This window comes from Ambystoma mexicanum, chromosome 1q (assembly GCF_040938575.1).
Source record: "Ambystoma mexicanum isolate Mex_15411 chromosome 1q, UKY_AmexF1_1, whole genome shotgun sequence".
In the NCBI taxonomy this organism is placed as follows: domain Eukaryota; kingdom Metazoa; phylum Chordata; class Amphibia; order Caudata; family Ambystomatidae; genus Ambystoma; species Ambystoma mexicanum.
This window is the reverse complement of record NC_090922.1, coordinates 502063102-502086298: the sequence shown is the minus strand read 5'-3', so window position 1 is coordinate 502086298 and position 23197 is coordinate 502063102. Positions and strand designations below refer to the sequence as shown.

Genomic DNA, 23197 nt, shown 5'->3' with positions numbered 1-23197 from the left:
TGCTATCTTGAGATGTTCATATAAAGTATGCTTCAAGGGAGATATACATGTTCCCATGTGATATTATTCGCCACTGCAGCCGAGCCTTTAGTGAAGTTAGGCCAAGCTCAAAACGTAGGGAAGTTATTGGGAGGGAGAAGGGGAGAGTTAACACTTTTTTTTCCAGATTCAACCTTGAGGTCTGCTCAGACCCCTCTCGCCCCTTTCACTTTTCCCTGCATCTGGCCTGTGATAGGGAAGGCTGGGTATAGGGGAAAATGACGCGGGACTGGTGCATCCCTTGGTGAAGCGGGCTTGCGCTTAAAGATCCACAGCCGCTCCACCACCCAGCACCATGCCCGGGATAATTATTTTTGTGATTCATTCCACCTGCAGAATGCAGATTTTTTTCCTGACTTGTAAGTACAATTCTCACTGATAAGTCAGGAGCATTGAGCCAGGATGGTAAGGATCGGGCATTGTTTTCATAGCTGGTACCAAACCCAGTAGAGGAGAAGCCTGTAAGGTGCCTGGGACTGTGAACTTGGCCTCTATCCCTGGCACAAAGGTGTCCTGGCCCCGCCCCCCCACTCCCCGGGGCAGGTGCGACGGTGCCATGCATGTTCTGGGTGTGTATGTTTGATGGTTCACAGCTTGGTCTTTGATCCAGGCACTTGCATCCTCTGTTACATGGGAAAATAATTATAACACCCTTATTTGGAGCTGAATGAATGACGTCACTCTCTACCCACTGATCAGTGGCTTTACATCAAACTGAATTGGAGCTGAAATGATTTTGGTTAAGGCAGTACTTTTGAATCAGAGAAAACTGGCACCACCAAATGCCACTTGTTCTGAGAAGAGGCCAAGGAGAGGGTAATACATTTCCAACCATAGACTAGGGTGATCAGATAAATAAAATAAAAAAATAAAAAACACGGGCCAGGCCAACTAACATTAAAGTAGGACTAACTTTTGAATGTGGCTGTCAAGGCACTACAATTCAGTATCGTTTGGAGGAGAAGGGGGTTTAAGTGTTAATGTTCAAAGAAACACATATTATAATTAATTCATCACAAACTAACACCGTCTTAAGGTGTAAAATGCAGCATTTCTTCTGTGCGAGATTGTGCATTCCTGCCTGCCAGCTATGAAGACCTACTACTAAAATACCGGGACCACTGGGACCACTGCAGTTTCCAATGGGAGCAATCTTGAGAAAGGGGGACAGAGCACCAAAAACCAGGACAGTCCCAGTGAAACCTGGACGTCTGGTCACCCTACCATAGACGTCCCCTGTGATTGTGTTAGCATATGGATTGGCTGTGTCTGGAGACTGAATTTACCCCTCTATGTGATCTGGCAGAGGGCCCAAGGATTGCATGTGCCTGTGTGCTTCACTCTCATTGGTAGGCTGTTTGGTGCTGCCCTGCGAGAAAGCTACATAAGTGAACGCATGTGATGGCCCCGACCCTTTGCCCAAATCTTGGTTCCATCCTCCAGATTACAGGAACCCGGTGCTGCTGCTAGGCGGAAGCTTGCTGCTGCAGGTGTACAACGGAACCGAGGGCCGCTACTACACTGTCTGCCACGAGGGATGGGATCCAGCGTATGGATGGATCACCTGCAGGGAGCTGGGCTTCAACAGGTGGGTGAAGGAGGAAGTAGAGGGAGGGCCCGGGCCGCCTGGAGAGGGATGGTCAGAGAGGGCGGGGGAGGCCAGTGTCTGTGGCAGGCCGCTTCAGTCTGGGCCACTGGGCCTGAGGAAGAAGATGAAGTAGGGGACTTGCAAGGGGGAGAAGGTCAGAGGGCGGGCCCTAGAATATAAATACATTACCTGCAATGTCGCTGGACGGAGTTATAGAAGGAAGAAAAGTGGGGTTCGGAGGGAGGGGTTGCCCGAGTCATGGGGTGGGGCGAGACTGTTTTTCTGCTTCCTCTTGACCTGTGCTTCCGTTCACCTTCTTGCTAACTCTCCCCCTGCCACAGGCTGCATTTCCCACTAATCCTCCCTCCTTATCTGTCTCTTTCCATCCTGTTTCTTACTGTAATTTTCTTGGACATGACACTCCAAGTCTCCCATCAGCATTCTTACAGAGCATCTCTTTCTTTGGTCACTTGGTGCCACATGCTCTTCAACTCCTGGCCTCCTGCTGGGGCTTCTATACCCCAACTCTATGCTAGCCCACTCTGTTGCTTTGTGTCCCTTTCCACGTCCTGTGCTATTTGTTTGGGACAGGAACTGATATCCAGAGAGCTCAGGCGCTGCCTCATGAGCGCAGTTTCCTGAATGTAACACAGTACTGCTCATTTGAGCCTTGCTTATTTCAATCGGCATTGTTTTGTGCTTGGTTTGTTCACACGTCCTTATTTTCTGTTTTCTCTGCCCCGCCTCTTGCCTCACTGGTGCCAGCCACACAGACTCGGGGGCCGTGGAACTAATGAGCCCAGACCAGTGGTGCTCGGATGGCTTTGCTGTGGTGAACAGAGCTGGGAACCTGCCCAATACCATTGAGAGCTTTCTGCAGCCTGTGTAAGTTCCACCCAGAGGTAGAATGGACTGTTTCCTGGGTCAAAATCAGACATTGTGTGTACTGGGTGGTGGTACTGGGGGTGGGGGATATGTAGAAGTGAAGTAGTTGCAGCACAATTTACGGATAAAACACAATACGGTGCATTTCGTGAAGGTTAGTGCTACCTCCACTTCAAAGAGATGGTCTCATATTTTTACACAAGGCGACGGTTCTACTCTGTGACTGTTATAAACATGTTATCTGTATGAAGAAATGCGCCATTTTGTCCGCACTTGAAATGGAAGCCTTTGTGCCCCATATCTGATGGTGTCAGCATGCAAATCGATGAAACATCCTGGGGTGTTGATAGGCCTGGAAAAGATCCGGGACTACGCTAATGTCGGGACTGTGGCTAGCTAGCCTTTTGCTTCTATCCAGGGCTACAACCAAGAGACCCAAAGCTATAGCCCCCCAAGCTCTCCGTAGCAATGCCTCTGCCTAGCAAAGTTTTCCTGTGAGCATGAATTCTGGGAAAGAACATGGCATCACTAGCGACAATTCTCCCTAATACTAGGGATGAAGTTGCCCGTAATTTTGCAGAGGATCTCAAGGAAACCAGAGATCCCACAGAAAACCTGCTCGAATTCCCTATACCTTTCACATCATGAACACTTCTTTGCTGTCCCCTTTTTTTGCCCACTTTATTGAAATGTTTTCTTTATTTGGGGTATTTATTGTGCATGGACCTGGCTGGGTACGTGAAAATGGTGATCAGGCTCTTGATCTCCCTTCTGAATTGCATGAGGGTGGGCCCAAGTCTAATGTTCACGGCTATGAAGGTCCACAGCCTGACAGGGTAAGATCGCAAATATTCTTTTTAGGCCTGTATGCCAATATCAGACCATCTGCATGCGTTTCCACGCTACTTTGCTCAGGAAATGTGGCTAAGGCAGGCTCCATTTTGCTTGATGATTCATGAAGCAAAAACTCCAAGGACACTTCGTTCTGATGTGGCATTTCTGCCTGGGCCATGCATACATTGTGGGATCATGTCCCGAGTAGGGATGGCCGCTTTCTTTCGTCAGACACAATTCTGTTTCACTGGCAACTTTGTGAAATTTCAGATTTAACAAATGTTTCACCTTTTAATCCACGAACAAAGATAATGCATTCGAACTGAGGGTTGTTCAAAATAAGAAACGCCTCGTGCCGTTGGCCAACCACCTTTTCTTGTCTGGACTTCATCCAGAATAATAGCGAATACGGTGGGACATGGTCCATCCATCACACTCAATAAGCATGAGGCGTCCTAGCCTGAGAGCATACTCACTGGTCTATTGACCGTGAGGGATCGGATCAGTTGCAAAGTGGGGTGGTGGGGTGTTGAAGTGGGGACAGAAAGGGAAGCTGGAGCAATAGGTTGGAAACATCTACTGGAGGGGTAGGTGGAGCAATGGAGGGGGCACAGCTTGAATGGAGGCGAATGGGACCCGCTTGCCCTGTTGAAAAGAAAGTATTGATAAAAACAATGGGAACACAAACACAAAGGGCAACACAAGAAATAGCTTTTACATTCCTTTTTTGACATTCATTATTTTTTCGATGACCCACAGCACCTCTTTTGCTAAAAATGAACAATGTCGTTAGGCCTGCCGCTGCCCCACCTTGGCCAAGCTATGCCCGGGACATACCGACCACTGCATGCACAGTAGCAAAGGAGGCCCCCCAATGGATGGAAGAGGGTGGGCAGAAAACCTCATGGACCTGGGCAGTGAAAAGAAGGGCCCGCAAATTGAGCGACTCAGGACATTGGGCAGATATTGGACCCCCATCACACGAATGCCTATGGCACCTCCCACAGACTCTCGCTGTGGAGCATGGCAAGCGGTGAGCATGTGACCACAGCAGCAGCTTTGAAAGGACACAACGAAAATATGCAACTGCTACCGTCTGTAACCGCAACTAATATGTCCCATGGCCAGTAACTTTGAGGAGAATAAACTGAACTGAAGGGTAGAGGCGAGTTATGGCGCTCATCACCCGTGGGCATCTGAGACCCCTTAGTAGTAATAGCTAGACTTACTTATTTTACAGGTAAGACAACCTGTACCCCACTCCGGCAGACAGGGATGCAAGGGCCTGGGTGCAATGCACAGGCCCTCGCAGACCCCCAAACCTTTGAATTAGCTTCATTTAATTCTAAAAGTTGTATTGAAGTCTGGTTTTGTGGCTTCAATGTTATATTCTTTGATCGGTTGGGGAGGGGGGTTTGTTTTCTGGGGAAATGATACCTGTCCGAATGCCACAGAGTTCACTCACCTGTAGATCCACGCACATCTAGGGCTGGAGTACAGACGCAAGGGGTCCATCAGCACAACACTTAGAGCCTGTTCATGCTTAGGCTGTCGGTATAGGAAGATGACCTTGCTCATATGTATCACCCTTTATGTCCAGGGGTTGGGGCACCCCTATCAGGTAGCAACGGTTACTGAAGATGTTGCAAGACCTACAGGGAGACGTCATTTTTACGCAGGAAACTCACCTTAACGCCAACAAATCGGCTAAATTGTGCAGAGGGTGGGTGTGGCTGCTCATTCCCCTTCCCATGTTAAGAGAGGGGTATCCATCCTTGTCCATCGGCGGGTGCCCCTTTCTGTTCTGACCATGAGGGCTGATAAGGAGGGACAATTTGTACTTGTTCAGCGACAAATATATAGCCACACAGTTACCCTCATTAATGTCCACAGCCCCAGGACCGACACCCCTGAATTCTTCACGCACCTATTTGCCACCTGTGCCCCATTAATGGGACCCCCAATACTGATTGGGGGGGGGATTTCAATGTGGAACTGCATCCTGAGATGGATCGGTACAATCCCGTGCAGCCGCAGCCCAGTCTCACCCCTAAAAAAACCTGTACTCTCTGGTCCCTTGTGGCAGACCTTAGGTTAGTGGACGTGTGGAGACACTTACATGGGCAGGCTAGAGACTACATATTCTACTCTAACCACCACCAATGCTACTCCCGACTTGACTATTGGCTACTCCCATGTACTATGCCACACATGGCCACCTCTAGCTCAATCCTCCCTATTACACTGTCGGATCACGCCCCAGTCCTCATGCACCTCACCTTCCCGAATACACCACCCAAAGCGCCCTTGTGGATGATGAAGCTTATTGCTCTACAATATCCCGACATAGTAGAACTGTTGACACAAGATGTAGGAAGGTTCTGGCAGGACACTCTTGCTGAAGGGTACAACACACTCCGCTGCTGGTATCCCTTCAAGGTATGCCTCAGGAGACATTTCATATCACGGATGACACACAAAAAAAAGCCTGAGCAGAAAGGGAGGTTCAACTGACGACCGTATACACAAAATGACCAGAAACCCACAGACATACCCCCAAATACTTAAGTTGCGCTCCGAGATGAAACATATTACCATGCTCAGAGTCAAGAGGGCCTTTTCTAAATGGGCACTGGATTTATACGCCTCCGAGGATAGACCTCTCTGCATGCTTGCCCTTGCCCTGAAGGGGAAACAACAGAACCAGCTAATCACTGCTATTCAAAAGGAGAATGGGCGACTCCTCATGGGGGATCAGGTTATCATCGATAGTTTGCTGAATTTTATCGGGAGCTGTATGCTCTCCCCACCTGATAGGGACAGCGGTCAAATCATAACCTTCCTCAACAACATTCCCCTCCGACTCTCACTACTGATGAGCTCGAGCTGCTAAATGCATCGTTAGATGACGAGGAAGTACTCCGAGCTATTAGGGCCCTAAATTCCAGTAAGACCCTTGGGCCAGATGGCCTTCCAATAGATTTATACAAGCTGATGCAGGAGGATGCACCACGATTGGGGCAGATGTTCCGGGAAGCCGCTGAGGCAAACCAGCTGCCGACATCCCTACTAAAGGCCAATATAGTTCTCTTCCACAAAAAGGGGCATGACGCCACACTTTGCGGGTGTTACCACCTGAAATCCCTTATAGACGCTGATGCTATGAACTTGGCAAAATGCTTGGCTAGCAGACTGGAGAGATTGCTACCCAGGCTCATAAACAAAGTCCAGACAGGGTTTATCCTACATAGTCACTCCTCTGACAACCTACAGCGCTTGCTGCACATCTTGGAAGGGGACGCCCAGCCGGATGACGTGGTCCTATCACTTGACGCCGCAAAGGTATTCGACGAAGTGCACTGGGACTACATGTTCACAGTGTTGCACAAATTCGGCTTTTCAGGGTACTTTCTTCACATGGTGGGGCTCCTGTATAAAGCACCATGTGCCTCGGTGGTTATACTGCATGACGTCCGATCCCTTTCCTCTGCGTACCAGGAATCGACAGGGATACCCACTATCCCCCCTTCTGTATGCCCTTGCAATTGAGCTGCTGGCCACCAAATTGAGGAATGACGGGGAATGACGGGGAATGGTATGGCATAATCAAGGGGCCAGAGGAGCACAGAATCTTGCTTTACGCCGACAATATATTATTATACATCAGCCACAGTGCCAGATCCCTCCCTCGCATTTCATCCATATTGCGCGACTATGGATCTGTAGCCGGCTACAGCATCAATTGGGACAAATCGGAGGTAATGCCAACGAGGGTTGAACAAACTGCATGGGCAATGCTGTTTGGGCAGGGCCTTGAAAATTGGCATGGGGATGCAATGACCCATAGGCTGATTCACATCATCCTGTTGACCACCTGTAAGATTATATTTTTGAACTGGAAAAAATCTGGGCCATCATCGCTTCAATAGTGGGGAACACTTCTGTCCACAGTCTGCTCAGCTGAGCAGAGTTGCTATCGAAGGACTGCTGAGCCCATGCGAGCTGATGAGTTCTGGACTTTGGCTGATATGTTTGTCTAGACCTCTAGTATCTGCTTGGTGTTTCAGCGAAGTACTAATTATGGACGCATTTATCGAGACAAGTATCTTTCCACTTGTTTGGTTTGGTTTAATAAGGAGTTTCCCTGCTCCCCAAAGCTGGGTATTATGACCACTACATCTCATCTTACCTGGTGACAGGGACTCGGGGAGTAGAGGGAGATTTTGTCCTGAAGGGAGGGGGAGGGTAATGTTGGGGTTAGTTACTAGCGAAGGAGGATATATAGGGACTGTTCACTGTCACTTAAGCTCAATAAGGGGCATCTGGGCACATGATGTAATCTACCAATGAGCAAATGTTGTTTCAAATGCAATAAAAAGATTAGATTTAAAAAAAACATAACCCCCGAGTTCTCACCAATCTCAAATTTCTTTGCGCCAAACGTATGATTCTAGTTGCACAGGTTAAAGTACTTACTACTCAACCACCATCACACCAGCCTCTAATAGGAGCGAAGCTCTCTCTGAAGTAGCAAAGCATTGTATCAAACCCCCACCTGACCCCGAGGTGCCAGCAACTCGGGGGAAAAAATCAAATAAATCAACACATTTTGTATGGAAAATATAGACATAATTCGACAGATCATCAAACTAACCTCCCAAAGCATTAGGCCACCTCCATGCCAGCGTGCACACTGCCCCTATGGGCCGAATTCTGTCCTCTCTCTACCCACAGACCTCTGAAAAACAGTCAACTCCCTCAAACCTACTTCCTGCTCTGACAATATCATCCCAGCCTCCATCATTGAATAATTGGTGGGCCTGGCGCTTAACAAAATCCTCAGCATCATTAATTCCTTCCTAGAAGGGAGCCCTCAAAAGCCCAGCCAAGCACTTGTATATCCGACCACAAAATCCTTCTGCCAGAGTTCGCAATGTACATTAGCCCGGTGGGGGAAACTATCGGGATCGCCCTGGATCCGGCTGGCTGTGTCAGCGAGCCAGAGTCGGCAGGATGGTGCCCGGCCCTGAGAGCTGAGACTGGGACCTCTTCAGGAGCAACAGAGGGACCCACACCAGTGGTCACAGTGGGGGAAGAAGTGGAACGTAGCCGGCTGAGAAGGTTGCTGCAAGTTGGGTTGGGCACCGCATGCCTCGGCCCTACCTCGATCCTGATGAGTGCAGCGACACTGAATAAGTGTGTGTGTAAATGCACGAACATCCTTGTAATGTCAATAAGATCATCTGCGCTGTCTGAAGGGGAGATGCTACAGATTGTGGTCTCTGTGCCGTGGCATTGGATGCTCTCACCTTTTTACCAAGACCCCCAACATCGAAGGAGAGCTTGGATAAGCACAGTGCCAGGCTGGACGCGACAGAGGAGAGAATCTCAACACTAGTAGACACAGAGAAATCCAATTAAAATGGGACTATGCCAATTCAAACATCACTAAAGGCTCTACAAGAATATTAGGGCAAGCTTGAAAGTAAATCCCACAGGAACAATATTAGAATTACAGTTGCCTGGAGCTGGCCATGACAAGCTCTATGAAGCTCTTTGTGGAACAAATGCTGAATGAAATCCTGGACCTGATGCGCTCTCACAGTATTCATGTAAAGTGGGTCCATGGAATTCCACGTAAGAAACCAATTCATGGGTCTACCCCATGCAAGCTTATAGCTTGCTTGTTAAATTACAGTGGTCCGGGCAATATCCTTTGCCTCGCTCGGGAGAAAAATCATTTGCAGTACCAGAGTTCAAACCTCCAGGAAAACGTTTGCAATCGTGAAACCATCATTGAGGGCCACAAATATTAAGTACTCAATGATGTTCCCAGCAAAACTCAGAGTGGAATACATAGGAAAGATGCACTTCTTAATGACACTAGAGGCAGCGTTTGACTTCTGTGAGTCCTCGCCTACTGACCCCTTCTGGGCTTCTGTCGGCCATCGGATTGATGGGGCCTCTGCTGCAGCGAAAACTTGAGGTGGACTAAATATACCTGTGAAATTTTCATCGAAGGGGGCCCCAAGGACTGTATGTAATATGTGGATCAATGTAAACACAGAAGTTAAGATTAATTCTAAACCTTCCAGCCATCACCTCTTTTGGTTTGCTATAGTCACCCCGAGAGGGACGCGTAAATCCAGACGTGGGTCATGAGCCTGATACCCAAGCTACTCCTCACTGATGACACCCAATGAGGCCGAAACATGCCTGGCAATGCATGTGGTCTCACGCAGAAGGGATGTGACCAAGCAGTTCGGGCTGGATTGCCCCTTTTGGGGTTGGATCAAGCCTGATATGCATATGGTCTTTAACCTTTTCCAATGGGCTAGGAGGCAAATAATGATAGTCTTCAGGGTTGCCCAGAGCAATACCAGAGCTTAAGAGTAATTTTAAACCTTCCAGCCATCACTTTTATTTTTTGCTAACACACATATTTGGCCACCAGTAGTTTATGGGTATGGGTGTCATTGGCTGGCTCAAGTGGTCCTCCTGGTGAAATCCACCACTGTTGGACCGGGTATGGGAGGGTGCATATTTGCTGGCCGGTTGTGGTTGTTGGTAGGGTGGAGATTGATTTAGCACATTGAAGGAGTAAAATGGTAATGTTCTCTCTTTTGGTTGACAACACTTCAGTAAGAGATAGGCAATGTTGGTACCTGAATATTAAGGGTTATTATCCAATGTTTGCTTTAACCGGGTGGTGTGCCGGCTTTTAGGGCACTCAAGCTTTGGGAGTTCCCGGGCTGCTTGTAGTGAGCCACTGTAATGCAAAATAAAGGCCTGATTAATCTAATGTCTTGGAATGTCCGAGGGGTAAACCATCCTACTAAAGCCCAAAAAAGTATGCTCTATTTGGAATGATTAGAGCACGGGCAATTCTCAGTCGCACTGCGCCCAAGAGTGCAATATAGGCATGTGTTGCAAGTAATTTAAGAGAGATGTGGTTATAAGTCCGATGGATTTATTTGCAAAGTAGCCTGACACGTGTTTCGAGTCTAAACCGAATCTTCATCCGAGGCTGTAAATGGGAGATGGGACATAAGATAAATTGAATGAAGCACAGTGCCTGAAATCTTTCTCACGGCTTCGCAATTGCGGTCATTTCAGCAGAGCAGGAAAAGCCAAAGTGATGTGAAAGGAAGAAGCCTCTGTTCATAGCGGCTTGGCGAGTCCAACAAATGTGTGATCTGTTTGATTTACCGGATATGTGGAGAAATAGGTGGGCTGAGCAAGGGGGCATGCCTAGGCGAAGAGTGAACACACGTGACACATAACTTCTTTGGATGTCAAAACCGACCACATTTTAATCTTACAGCAAATTAGAAATGCACTCCCAAAAATGTGACGTTACACTTAATACACACTATTAACAATTTCCACCTAACAACATGTTCTGCTGGCAAGTGGTCCAGGCGGACCATGGCTCTCCTCCCCGCACGGGGCGATGCATGGTGGTGAGGCCCTGTCCCCTCCCCACCATGCCCTTCACGAGAGGCGTCACCGGGAGGCAGCCCCCCTTTCTTATCAGGTCCAGCTGCCCCCCGGTCCCGCTGCCCCCTTACCCCGCCAGGAGCCTCTGGTCACCATGCCCCATTTCGGCTACGGAGTCCCCGGAAAGGGATCTCAGTCTCCCCGTGGTCCTCCCCATCTACTCTCCCCCCCACTCCTCCTAAAACAGGGTGGGTGGGTTGGGAAGAACAGCTCCCAGGTGCCTCGAAGGCTCCATGCGGTGGTGCAGGCACGGCGGCTACAATCCAGGCAGGACGAGGTGAAGACCTGTGCTCACCTCGTCCCCCCAGGGCACTATATATGCCCCCAGGATTGGTTGGCACCACCGTGCCCCCTCCCCCGACGCACCTGAGCCAGTGAAAACTGCTGCCCCCCACCCCCCCTGGGGAGCCGGTACCAACAGGCATCCACCTGCTCCTTCTTCCCCGGTAGTCTCCTGCCCGCTCAACCCAGCGACCCCGTAATTGTGGGCTTTTCGCTTTTGAATCCGACGGAGTGAGACTTCTCCTTTTATTCAACAATACAAAGGGCAGCCACACGAATTGAGTTTATGTTAATGTCTAATGACGATGCTAGATGGCTTGAAGCGAGTGCAATCCATGCTTGACCTTTGCCCGACCATTATAAGCATTGTGTACAGTATTCCCACTGTTAGACCACCCGGCAGATGTACATGGTGGGCATTTAAAACAGTCTCACTCACAGATCTGGTTATCAGGACCTCGATAGTGGAGGAAATTACGCTCTTCTTTGAGATTAACCAGGGATCGGTACAGACCCCAGCCAGGGGAGTATCCAGCATTGCAAGAGTTGGGGGGTGGGGGTGGTGCGAGCCACGAAAAAAGTCCTGCTACTTTTCCCCCAAATGCAGTGCGTGCAATTCCATATGGTCTCATTCGCGCCCACAAATTGCCCACCCCTGCCCCAATCTACTTTTTTTGGTAACATTAGTGGCAGATGGCATTTTAACACATAACAATTAAAAGAAAACTGCAGATTCATTAAAAATGCAGGAAACTCATCTATTGAGTGCAAGCGCCCTGGGACAAAATAGATGCACACATCCAAATGTGCATATGGATTGCACCAACAGAAGTGATTTCACAGAAAAGGACATTTCAAGGAGTATCATCAGTCTTTGCTACTTGGAGGCACCATGAAAGTGTCTTTAGAATAAGTTGCCATAAGCAATCCAAGTGGCAAATAACTTTTTGGTGAATACATAAATTGCACTATTGTTATATCTGGAGCAACTCCATAGTCAGACGTTTTTTTCAGTAAATGACAGCATGATATGGTCACATAAACTCTAAAGTGAATCACTTACATAGCTGCAGATAAGACAGTGTGATTAAATGATCTGCCCAGGACCACACACTTTGGTTAAATTGTGAAACCGCGATGTGGACAATTTAGGCAACAGAACACATCTTCACAGGTTTAATTGATATAGATATTTATTAAGGTTTCCCTTTGCATTTCATGTGCTTCAAATAATACTTTATGTATAGCAATGCCTTTTAAGCAAAGCACGTTACACAATAAACTATCCTTTCATAATTAACTTTGCACTATATACATCATCATAGAAATACGTTGAGCAACAAGCGGATAGCTTTAGTTTTATTCTCCCCATCCCATCCTGCATGTAAGGTCACAATATTCAATTCATGCAAATACATGTGAGCCTACCAAATCCCCCATGGGAAAATCCAGTCATTATTTCATAAAGTCTGCAGCATTATGCACCCTTCTCACTGCTGATCACTCCCTCCCATGCACATTTCTAAAGAGATAAAAGTCCCTGCTAATAGTTCCCCTCTCCCCTATCAGTGCCTAAGGGCTCACATTCTAATGCTCTGTTTACACAGAGCAACGCGTGAGAACCCCTCTGCTGCCTGGAGCTCCTTGGGCATTTTCCGGGCAGTGGGGCACCTCTGCGCACACATTGTCCTCCCAGCGGGACACCTTTCACGTTGGGCACCCTAATTGAGGTGTCGAAAGGGAGAGGTGTCCCACTGACAAAAGTCCCACTCAGGCTCTCAAAAGAGTGCAGCTTGCCTCCTTGCCCCCCGCTCGGTAAGCCACTGACCCCAGCAGTATTGTGGGAAATATTTCAACGCTTTATTGGATGGATCTGCATAGCCAACGAGGCAGGGGTTCTCAGAGCCATCCGGGTGGGACTTGCCCAGCATGAGGCCAAGATTAAAGATTTGGAAAGGGAATATCTTTTGACCCAATGGCCCCAAGATCTAGCTGATATGCAAGTCACGTTGCCGCAATTCATGGAGGCAGAACATCGAAAATGTAAATACTTGGTAAGGCTCATTAGCGCAAGACAGTATGGGGAGGTTCAGAGACCAGGCAGGATGCTTAGGTGGCTGGCATGGGCAGAAAGGCCCAGAACTCTATCCAAAGCCTACCAGTTGGGAAGGCCCCCAGTCTGGAAGGCCTAACTACAGATTTGTATGTAGCAATAATCACCCATTCCATGGGCTGGAACAGGTGGTAACGGCCCAGGCTGGAGTTCAAGGCCTGATCGCAGAGCTGCCTGATTGGTTGCTCCCCCCTACCCTGGGTGATAATAAAGTATATGCATCTAGTCTGGTCTTTCCCCTCCTCTAGGATTCCAACTAGGCGCTCCGATGTGGAATCCTGCCTGCTACTATTGGAGAGGTGGTAATCACTTTGTTACTCAAGGCAGATAAATGCCCCACAGATTGTGTGATTTACAGGCGGATCTTGCTTATAAATGTGGATAATAAAATTCTTTCTAAGATAGTGGCCTATAGTCTCACACCATTTATGTCAAAATGTATCTTAGCGAACCAATCAGGGTTTATCTCTGAGATGTACACTTTAAATGGCCTCAGACATATATTCAGTCTAATACATGCTCTGGAACCAGACCTACCTGCAGTCACTGCCCTATTGGATGCTGAAAGGCTTTTGACCCCATAAAATGGCAGTTCTTATTCATAATACTTCACAGAATGGGAGCGAGTTTCGCTTTTGCTTAATTCGCTGCTTTGCTATATAATTAGCCAGTGTCTAGGCTGCTTATTAATGGGGGGCCTTTCTAATACATTTCCTCTACCTAAAGGTATGAAACAAGGTTGCCCCCTTTCCCCTCTATTGTTTGCACCCCCATTGGAAATCTTAGCGGTACTAGTAAGGGAAAGGCATATACATCTGGGTTAACAACTATATTTGCACAAGCTAATTATGTACCTTTATGCAGATGATATGACAAGGTTTATAAAGCTCCCCCAAACTGGCCTGGAATCAGTAATAAAAGACATTCAAAGATTCAGAGAGTTCTCTAAACTTAAAATTAATGCCTCCATATCAATAATATTCCCCACCGAAGGAGGAGACACATGACTGGGGTAATAGACTAGGATTTCATTGGCCGGCCCATAAGATGAAATATCTGGGGATAGAGATCATTAGGAGCTGGAGGTACTATTCCAAAGCAATTATGGAGTGGTGCTGAAAGAAGCAGAAAACCATAGTAGATAAATGGAAGAATCATGCGTTTTCATTATATAGTCAAATCTCACTAATCAAGGTGGTTTTTGCTCTCCAGGTTGAACAAACCATTGATACACCCTCAATCTTTTTTAGGGGGTTCAAGAGCATTTTGTTGGAATTTATTTGGGCTAATAAGCAGGCCAGACTCGATAAGCCGATGGCCCCTCTTATCAAAGGCGGACTGTGTGAGAAACCTGATGGCATTCTCACATCTACTCCCTGTGGATCCCCTGCTCAGCTGTCCAGGGAAGGGCCCTCGCTTTTGGATTCTGACCCTGGGTGTGGACAAGCGAGGGAGGATCACCTGAGCCTGAGTGGTGGATCCTTGGGGTTTGGGAGAGGGTGCCTGGGGCGGAGACATGGTATCCCCCATTCCTGACATTGGCTTACGTTGCCCTCCCTCTGCCTCTCAAGTATATTGCTGCCACTATCCTAATTTTCCCCCTGAAATGACACAAAGTACTGAGAAGAAGATGCCTCAGAGAGTAATGCAGACTACCAATAGGAAACACCACTATACAACTGGGACCAAGAAGAGGGATCCCGATGACTACAGGTGTGGAGGTCAGGCGTGTCCCAGTAATTGGCCTAATTGGAGTCAGATTAACCAGGCGAGTGAATCACACCTGTGATGGGGCTCAGCTGTATAAAAGGTGGAGCATCAGAGAAAGAGGAGAGAGAGCTTCCTTGATGGAAGGAGGGAGAGCAGCAGGGATGCCAGGATGGACTGCTGGGAACCAAAGGAGAGCGAAACGCGAGAATGCTGGAAACTTGCAGAGCATGGTGCACTGCGTAAGTGTGGCGAGGGAGCTGTGTATCCAGGGAGCCGGTGAGGTCAGAGGAAGGAGGCTGTGTGAAGTGTCAGCCCTTCCGATTGAGTTTTGCAGTGCTCGTTCCCCTGGGAAGAGGAGCCGTCTCAGGAGTGCCTGTGCGGCAGGTGGTGAGACCCTGACTTCATTCTGTGAGAAGTCCTGAGAGCGAAGGAGCCGCAGCATCCAGAAACGTGAGCAATGAGTTTCTGTGTGAAGAAACCTGGTACGCAAGTGAAAGAAGGGAAGATACATTGTGACAGAGGGGGCGCAGGCTGCCGGTCTATTTATAAACACTTCCGGACCGAAGTAAGAATAAGGACAATCGAATGCTACGTTAACAATGCAGAATGTTGAAACCATGTAGCAGAGTGATCACGTATAGAAGATTTGCATGTTTTTGTAAGCCTTTTGAGCAACTGAGAAATACTGATATGTTGGCAATAGAATACTTTGAAACTGGGTATCAGAGAGGTCAGCTGCAGGATATTTGCACTGTTAGGAAAGTCTCTGGATATCTGAGGAAGAATGAAAAGTATCTAAAACACTACGAATGAAGAGAAAGTATTTAAAAGCTATTGAGCGAATAGCAAAAGGGGGGTCAGTGAAGTGGAAGCGAAAAGAGAAACCTAAAAGCTGCATACCCCAGTGAAGGAAGAGACAGATTGAATATTAAAGTTGGCAAGTGGAAATACAGTGAGCCAAGTATTACCAAGGAGGAAGCTTGGACAAGACCTCAAGCCAAAGGTATGAAGCCAAGTGCCCCTGGTTGCGTGACCTGTAATGGGTGGACCGAACTGGGCCCAGACCAGAGAGGGCTGGGGAAGGAAACCCTGAGCTCCTTTGGAGCATTGTTTTGTGAACCAATGTGTAATAACTTGGTACCTGAAGAACACCCGGAAAAGCAGGTAAGGTTTTTGTAGGTTTATTGTAAGTTAATTGCCACGAAGATAAAATCGGCATGTCCCTTCATGCCAGCTTAGCTCTCAACTGTAAAACTTAGAACCAGTATTCAGAACATAACATCCCCAACACTCCACACACTCTGACTTCACTTCATTCCATCCAACAGTGATGTCACCACATTCAGATACACATTACAACACCTCTCCCTCCTTATGTTTCTTGAACAAGAAGGACTTAACTGAAACTATCACTAACACAATCCCCTACATACACGTGTGGCCAGCACGTAAATGCACCAACTAACCAGACTCCACTGACGACAAGAACAACTGCCGCCTGGAGCTCACTATCACCCTCAACACATACAATTATACAACACTACGGAAATGCTTAGCAATGAAACCATGGAACATGGGACAAACATTACCTACATGGCACCCCAAGAATACACACCCTAACTCAGGGACGTCATTTGGGTGTCACCAGAGGTCGCAACTGCGACCTCCGAGGTCTCCCTTGCGGCCTCTGGTAAAAAAAATAAAAAGAAAATGTTTTTTTTTTTGTAATGCAGCCTCCTGGGCTTTGGCCAGCACCATGTGACTCTTTACTTCTGGAGTTTCTATTTCAGGCCCCTTAAAAAAATAAAATAAATAAGAACAGGAGTGCCACAAGTCTAACACTTTCAGCACTGACCCTAAATAAGAAAGAATAGGAATACCAAATAATGTGTCTTTCTGGAATTCTATACACTAATTGCTAGGCTCATTAAAGTTTTATTTCAGGCACACGTTAGGGGGTGAGCCACTGATTTAGTCTGTTCTTAAATGCCTCAACTCAGCCTTTCATCCTTCTGAGGTTGATAAATGAGTACCAACACAGGTTGGGTGAAATTGGGTGTATATTTCTTTATATAAAGTGCTTAACCGTAAGTGCTATATAATAACACATCATTATCATTTGGTCATGGACGTCTGCTTGCATTTACAGTGATAGTGGCCTATACACACTGATCTTAATGATACATATGGTGACCCATTCTTGTATGAAATGTATATCACATTATAGTGATATCGTAACCATATTTTTCGTAGTGTACAATGCTATGTGATGCCACTCCCTGTTTTGTCAACGGGTGAAAGGTTGTGTTCCATAGCTTCCCGCGATATCACTTCGGGTTGGGTCAAATGACATCACTTTCTGTGATGTCATCAGGGGTCAAGGGTCGTGTGATGTCACTTCCGCTACCCCTGGCATTTTAGTGAAATGACGTCCCTGCCCTAACTGTGACTCCAACAAATTGGACAACAAAACCAAACCCGTGTCAGCAAAGACACACCCAACTCCAACTCCACTCCTTCCTCTCAAAACACATACAATGAGGAACCCACTGAAATAGAATAAGGGCTAACTCCTCCCTTACAACCAGAACTGGAAATACACTTGAGAAACGAAAATAATAACCTAAGCACTACCACCTGTTTCAAGCTGCCCCTCGAAACTTAGGACCTGCCACGACCCAGCGTTCCCAAAAATAGACTACCTTACACGCCAAACCATCCGTGCACAAACAAACTTCCTCCCTAGTCTGCACCCTAGGGCACCAGGGCTGCCACACCCGGACACGATCCCAGCTCACCAAGAGCAACAACAAGCATACCATCTCAACATCAGTCCACAACAGCACCCCTACAGACCACCCCTAACACAACAAGAACACCTAAGAAAACAATCCAACAAGACTGCGCAAAAACACCTTCCTTAGGCCACCACAATGCGAGACACAAGTCCCAACCAACTGCCACTGACAGTACACTACACACCTAGGACCCCTAGTCCAGCCAAACTGCAACCTTGCAGCGCACCAACACCAAACCTAGGACCCCTAGTCCTTGCCAAAAATGCACATGACAATGCATCACCACTACAATTTAGGATGCCTAGCCCAAGCCAACCGCACCACCACAGCACACCGTTACTACGACCCAGGACCCCTAGTCCTAGCCAAACTGCACCACGCAGCACACCAACACTACCACTGAGGACCCCAGGTCCTAGCCAAACTGCACTTGCAGCAACACACCAACACTACCACTAAGGACACCAAGTCCTAGCCAAACTGCACTACCGCAGCACACCCAACACACACCTAGGACCCCTAGTCCTGCCAACTGCACTAAAGCAGCACACCCAACACACACCTAGGAGCCCTAGTCCAGCCAACTGCAGTACTGCAGCACACCCAACACACACCCAGGAGCCCTAGTCCAGCCAACTGCACTACTGCAGCACACCCAACACAATTCTATTGCTCTGCTGCCACAGTCCCACACATATGACAGGGAACACAGTACAACAATAATGACGTTGAAAATAAAGTCATAGCTGGACGATAAAAATCCCAGTTTCTAGTTCCCATGTTGAAAAAGAAATATATGCCAAGTTGAACCTCACCCTAAAGTCCAACCCACCCGAGAGTCCAGGTCAACTGACCAATCCGACAACCCCAGCTGTAAAGGAAATTCTTATTTGCATATTTAAAATAATTCAGTACACAATACTAGAGCCCACAACCCACAAGTCCAGGTACCCAACATATTCCCTCCAGAAAGAGAATGATGTTACCATACAGATAAAATGAAATCAAACAATTCACTGCTATAATTCGACTGCAAGAAGCACATTACCATAAGTCATAGTTAACTTGCAACACACACACACACACACACTCATGGGCCCCAACACACTCATACTGGTGCCAAAACACACGCACAAACTCACACTCAACACACACACATACTGGCCCCAACTACCACTCACTCAACCTAAAGGCCACAACACGAAGACAGGACACCATACACACCGGCCTTACAAACATGCTGGCTTACTAACGTCCTGGAAAAACACCAACAGTGCTCCTCCTCCTCCTGTGGTGCTGAACAAAAACAAAATTCGGCACCCCCACAGCTCCACATCCAACGTAGCAGCAAACATGGATGACAGGTATAAACACCCATCCGATGCGTCCAGGTCTGCAAAGACGTTGCTGCTGATTTCGCACGTTCTCATCTCCAGTTCAGGCGCAGCACACTCCGCAACAAAGTTAGCAAGATCAAGGAATGATCTCCACTTCCTGGTCCTGGACGCTACATCACAGCACAAAGGAAACATGGTTCCCACGTTCGTTCTACGAATGCGTACTGTACACGCAGCTGCTCTGAATCCTCTTCTGTGTTCCAGCAGCCCACGCTGGAAAGCATCCTGATGACTCCACGACGTCATCATTTGGGTAAAAGCACCGCACAGTCCACATCTCTGACGCCCTCCTATCGGTCGAACGCTGGCACCCTCTATGGTCCCAGGTTTGTTACCGACCCCACTGGGCTCCTTACATGCGGCATCAACCTAGTTCTCCGACGCCACCAGTGCAGTGCATCCCGGCGACTAGACCACCCGGCATCCAGTCAAGCCTGTAGGTAACTTGCAGCCTTCCTCCTCCACAACGGTACTATATGCGCAAAGGACAGCCATACAAACACACCGGCACATCTCAGCCGACCCTTCGAGGAACGACTCACCTTCAACCAACTTGCAGCCTTGCCCCTCCACAGCGCCACTCAATGCGCAGCGGACGGCTGCACAGGACACACCAGCACCTCTCGGCCGGCCCTTCTTGGCCCGGGTCTCCTTGACCCACGACACTCCTGGTCACCTTCTGTGCCGCTTGCTCCGAACGGAACAGTTAACCAGGCCATCCAGTATTAGGCAGGGCCCAGCTCTCCTTGGTCAATGTTAAGGGCAAGCAACGCAGAACAGCTGAGACCAAAGGTGCTGTCCCACCTGCTGGGCCCTTACAGATGGCGCCCTCGACCCGGCGCACCCTCCAGCACCGCACACCGACCTGTGTGCCGCTAGGCTGTCCACAGCACCACCCGGCCTGCTGAGTATTATCAGGTGCCCAGTTAAGAAAACATGGACCAAAATCCAGCCTCCTGAGACGTCATCTCCCAGCCAGGAATCAACTAGCAGCACCCCTGGGACGTGGACAATTGGAGAACCGATGTTCCTGGACTTCAACTACTGCCCCCTCCACGACAGGATCCCATCCTCGTCACCAGTGTAATAACTTGGTACCTGCAGAACACCTGGACTAGCAGGTAAGTTATTTGTAGGTTTATTGTAAGTTAATTGCCAGGAAGATAAAATTGGCATGTCCCTTCATGCCAGCTTAGCTGTCAAACTTAGAACCAGTATTCAGAGCATAACATCCCCAACACTCCACACACTCTGACTTCCCTACATTCCATCCACCAGTAATGTCACCACATTCAGATACACATTACAACACAGCGCTTGCAGTTTGGGGAAGTGAACCCTCAGCTCCTTTTGAACCGTGTCTTGTGAACCAGTGTTTCAAAACCCTGAGCTCCTTTGGAACGTTGTTTTGTGAACCAGTGCTTGAGGCTAGGGGAAGGAAACCCTGAGCTCCTTTTGAACATTGTCTTGTGAACCAGTGCTTGAAGCTTGGGGAAAAGAACCCTAAGCTCCCTTGGAACAATGTTTTGTGAACCAGTGCTTAACGCTTGGAGAAGGGAACCCTGAGCTCCTTTCCGAACATTGTTTTGTGAACCAGTGCTTGAAGCCTGGGGAAGGGAACCCTGAGCTCCTTTGGAACATGGTTTTGTGAACCAGTGCTTGAAGCTTGAGGAAGGGAACCCTGAGCTCCTTTGGAACATTGTCTTGTGAACCAGTGCTTGAAGTTTAGGGAAAGGAACCCTGAACTCCTTTGGAAAATGGGTTTGTGAACCAGTGCTTGAAGCTTGAGGAAGGGAACCCTGAGCTCCTTTGGAACATTGTCTTGTGAACCAGTGCTTGAAGTTTAGGGAAAGGAACCATGAGCTCCTTTGGAAAATGGGTTTGTGAACCAGTGCTTGAAGCTTGGGGAAGGGAACCCTGAGCTGCTTTTGATCTTTGTATGCTAAAACCAATGGTGTTTGAAACTTGGGGAATAGAAACCCAAGTCTTGATGAAACATTTGAAACCTGTATCTTGAACTTGGGGAAGGAAGCTAGAGGTTGCTCCAGACTTTGGGGGTCATTACGAGGTAGGAGGTAACCATGCCGCTATTAGCCGCATTGCTACCCCCTTACCGGGTACTGAGTCCGGGTTCCTTGAATGAGGAATTACCGGGCCATTCGACCTTGGAGGGCCCAGTAATTCCTCATTCAAGGAACCCATCCCCATTCCCATTCGATCCCCCATAGGGCTCAATGGGAATGGGGAGGGTGCTAACAACGGGGCCGTTAATAGCGGCCCCGTTATCAGCTTCTTGGTCTGCTCGCGGGACCTGCTAAGGGAGTCTGGTTTAGCGGGTTCCCGCGAGAAAACTCGTAATGGGGCGGTAAGGGGTTGACGGCTCAAGAAACTTTTGCGGCACCGTTAACCCCTTACTGCCTAGGTTGTGATGACCACCTATGTGTTGAACACTATTGAGGTAGAATAATCCTACACTACACTTTTGTATTAGACGTGAGGGCAAGCACAGGTTTTGACTGATTTCTGATTTGGACTTACGAACATAGACTTTCCATAGTTTCTTTAGGTAGGGAAATCCCCACCATAGCTATAGGGCAGATAAGGCAGTACACCCACCCTGATACTTAATAAACATTCTACTGTTGAATTCTCAATCTGTTCTCTGTGTCATCTCTTGACACCATGACTGTCTCACAACTGTCTCGCAACTGGCATTCACAAATTTCGAGAGGTATTACCTGGTCACGCAGGCTCCATTCCTCTCCTATTGTTACTCCCTGACCCATGACCGACCGCATGTACGAAAAGAGCATTCCTTAGAACAGTTATCTTAACGACAATCCAGAACAATCTCAGAGAAATTAACATTTTGGCTTCGACATGTGCTGCATGGACCTGTATAGCAGCAAAAGTGGGTATAAAGGTGTTATATTTGCCATTACTTCCCAGGACCTAATATACTAGGAGCTGAGATAACTCATGAGAAGGTTTACATACAGAGTGTACATAAATGAGGCCTTCTGACAGTGGCAGACTTCTTCCCAGACAATTAGTTTATCTGCTCAGATAGATACAGATCTTTGGGTGATCCTTTGAGCGAGTTGCACCTTTAGAAATACTCTTGTATTTTGGGATACGCAACACATTCAAGGGCATCTTTGAAAAGTTACCAGAACAACAATGCTCATTTTACATTCTTCAGGAAATTATAAGGCTGGGTGGGGAATGACAACTATACGCTCTCGGTTATATTCTAGAATAATTGAGCTAACAGCAGGGGGATCAGATGTGATGTCATATGATATGATAAGTCATTTATAACGCGCCTGTACACAAGTGTTTCTAAGCGTGACAAAACAAGGGAGGGAAGACAGAGGGAGAACAAGACAAATGATCTTACTAGGCCGTGTCATTCAGGTCGTACAAGTATGAGAATGCGAAGTGAAAGGGGAAAGGGAGGGCGGAAGTGCAAGGGAGAGGGGAGGGGAAAACAGGACAGAAATGCTCTGAGTAAGTGTAGCCACTGCAGCATGGCTCTGGGTAGTGCAAGGAGAACAAGGGACTATAGGATTACAGTTACAGCCCCTAAGTGTGTGGTAGGCCCGGAGGCAGTGCAAGGGCGACTGATCAACAAAGAGCCTGGGACCCAGTGAGTCTCTGAGGGTAGCCAAGCAACCAGTCGGTACAGCAGACTGGTAGGTCAGGTAGGTCAGCTGGGGAGGGAGAGAGAGAAAGCAGAGGAGAAGAGGAAAGGTTATGTAGTGCATAGAATATGGGAACCATCTCTAAAGCAACTTACATTTGATGAAGTTTGGAGGTATGTACGTGCACAAACGAAAAGGTGTTCTTTTAACAGTCATTATAAATGACTACACTTAAAACGTTTGCATCAGATGTACTATACACCTGCCTGTCTACACAGGTACTACCGTTGGTCATCTCCCGCTTGCAACAGGGGCAGGAAAATTCAGCAGATTTTCTGCATTTGTCCTGGGCTTGCACACCAGTGCAGAGGTTCTGGATAGAGGTCTTCAGAATAATGGGGGAGAGT

The 23197-nt window shown here is 47.9% G+C and overlaps 1 protein-coding gene across 1 annotated transcript in view; it reads left to right on the top strand.

Annotated features, from left to right (window-relative positions):
* Positions 1–23197, top strand: part of LOC138521623 (transmembrane protease serine 5-like) — a 248955-nt gene that overhangs the window by 143439 nt on the left and 82319 nt on the right. Inside the window, exons 6-7 of the mRNA XM_069634585.1 lie at positions 1483–1627; positions 2393–2512. Coding sequence (XP_069490686.1) covers positions 1483–1627; positions 2393–2512 — 265 coding nt within the window. The remainder of the gene's footprint in view (positions 1–1482; positions 1628–2392; positions 2513–23197) is intronic.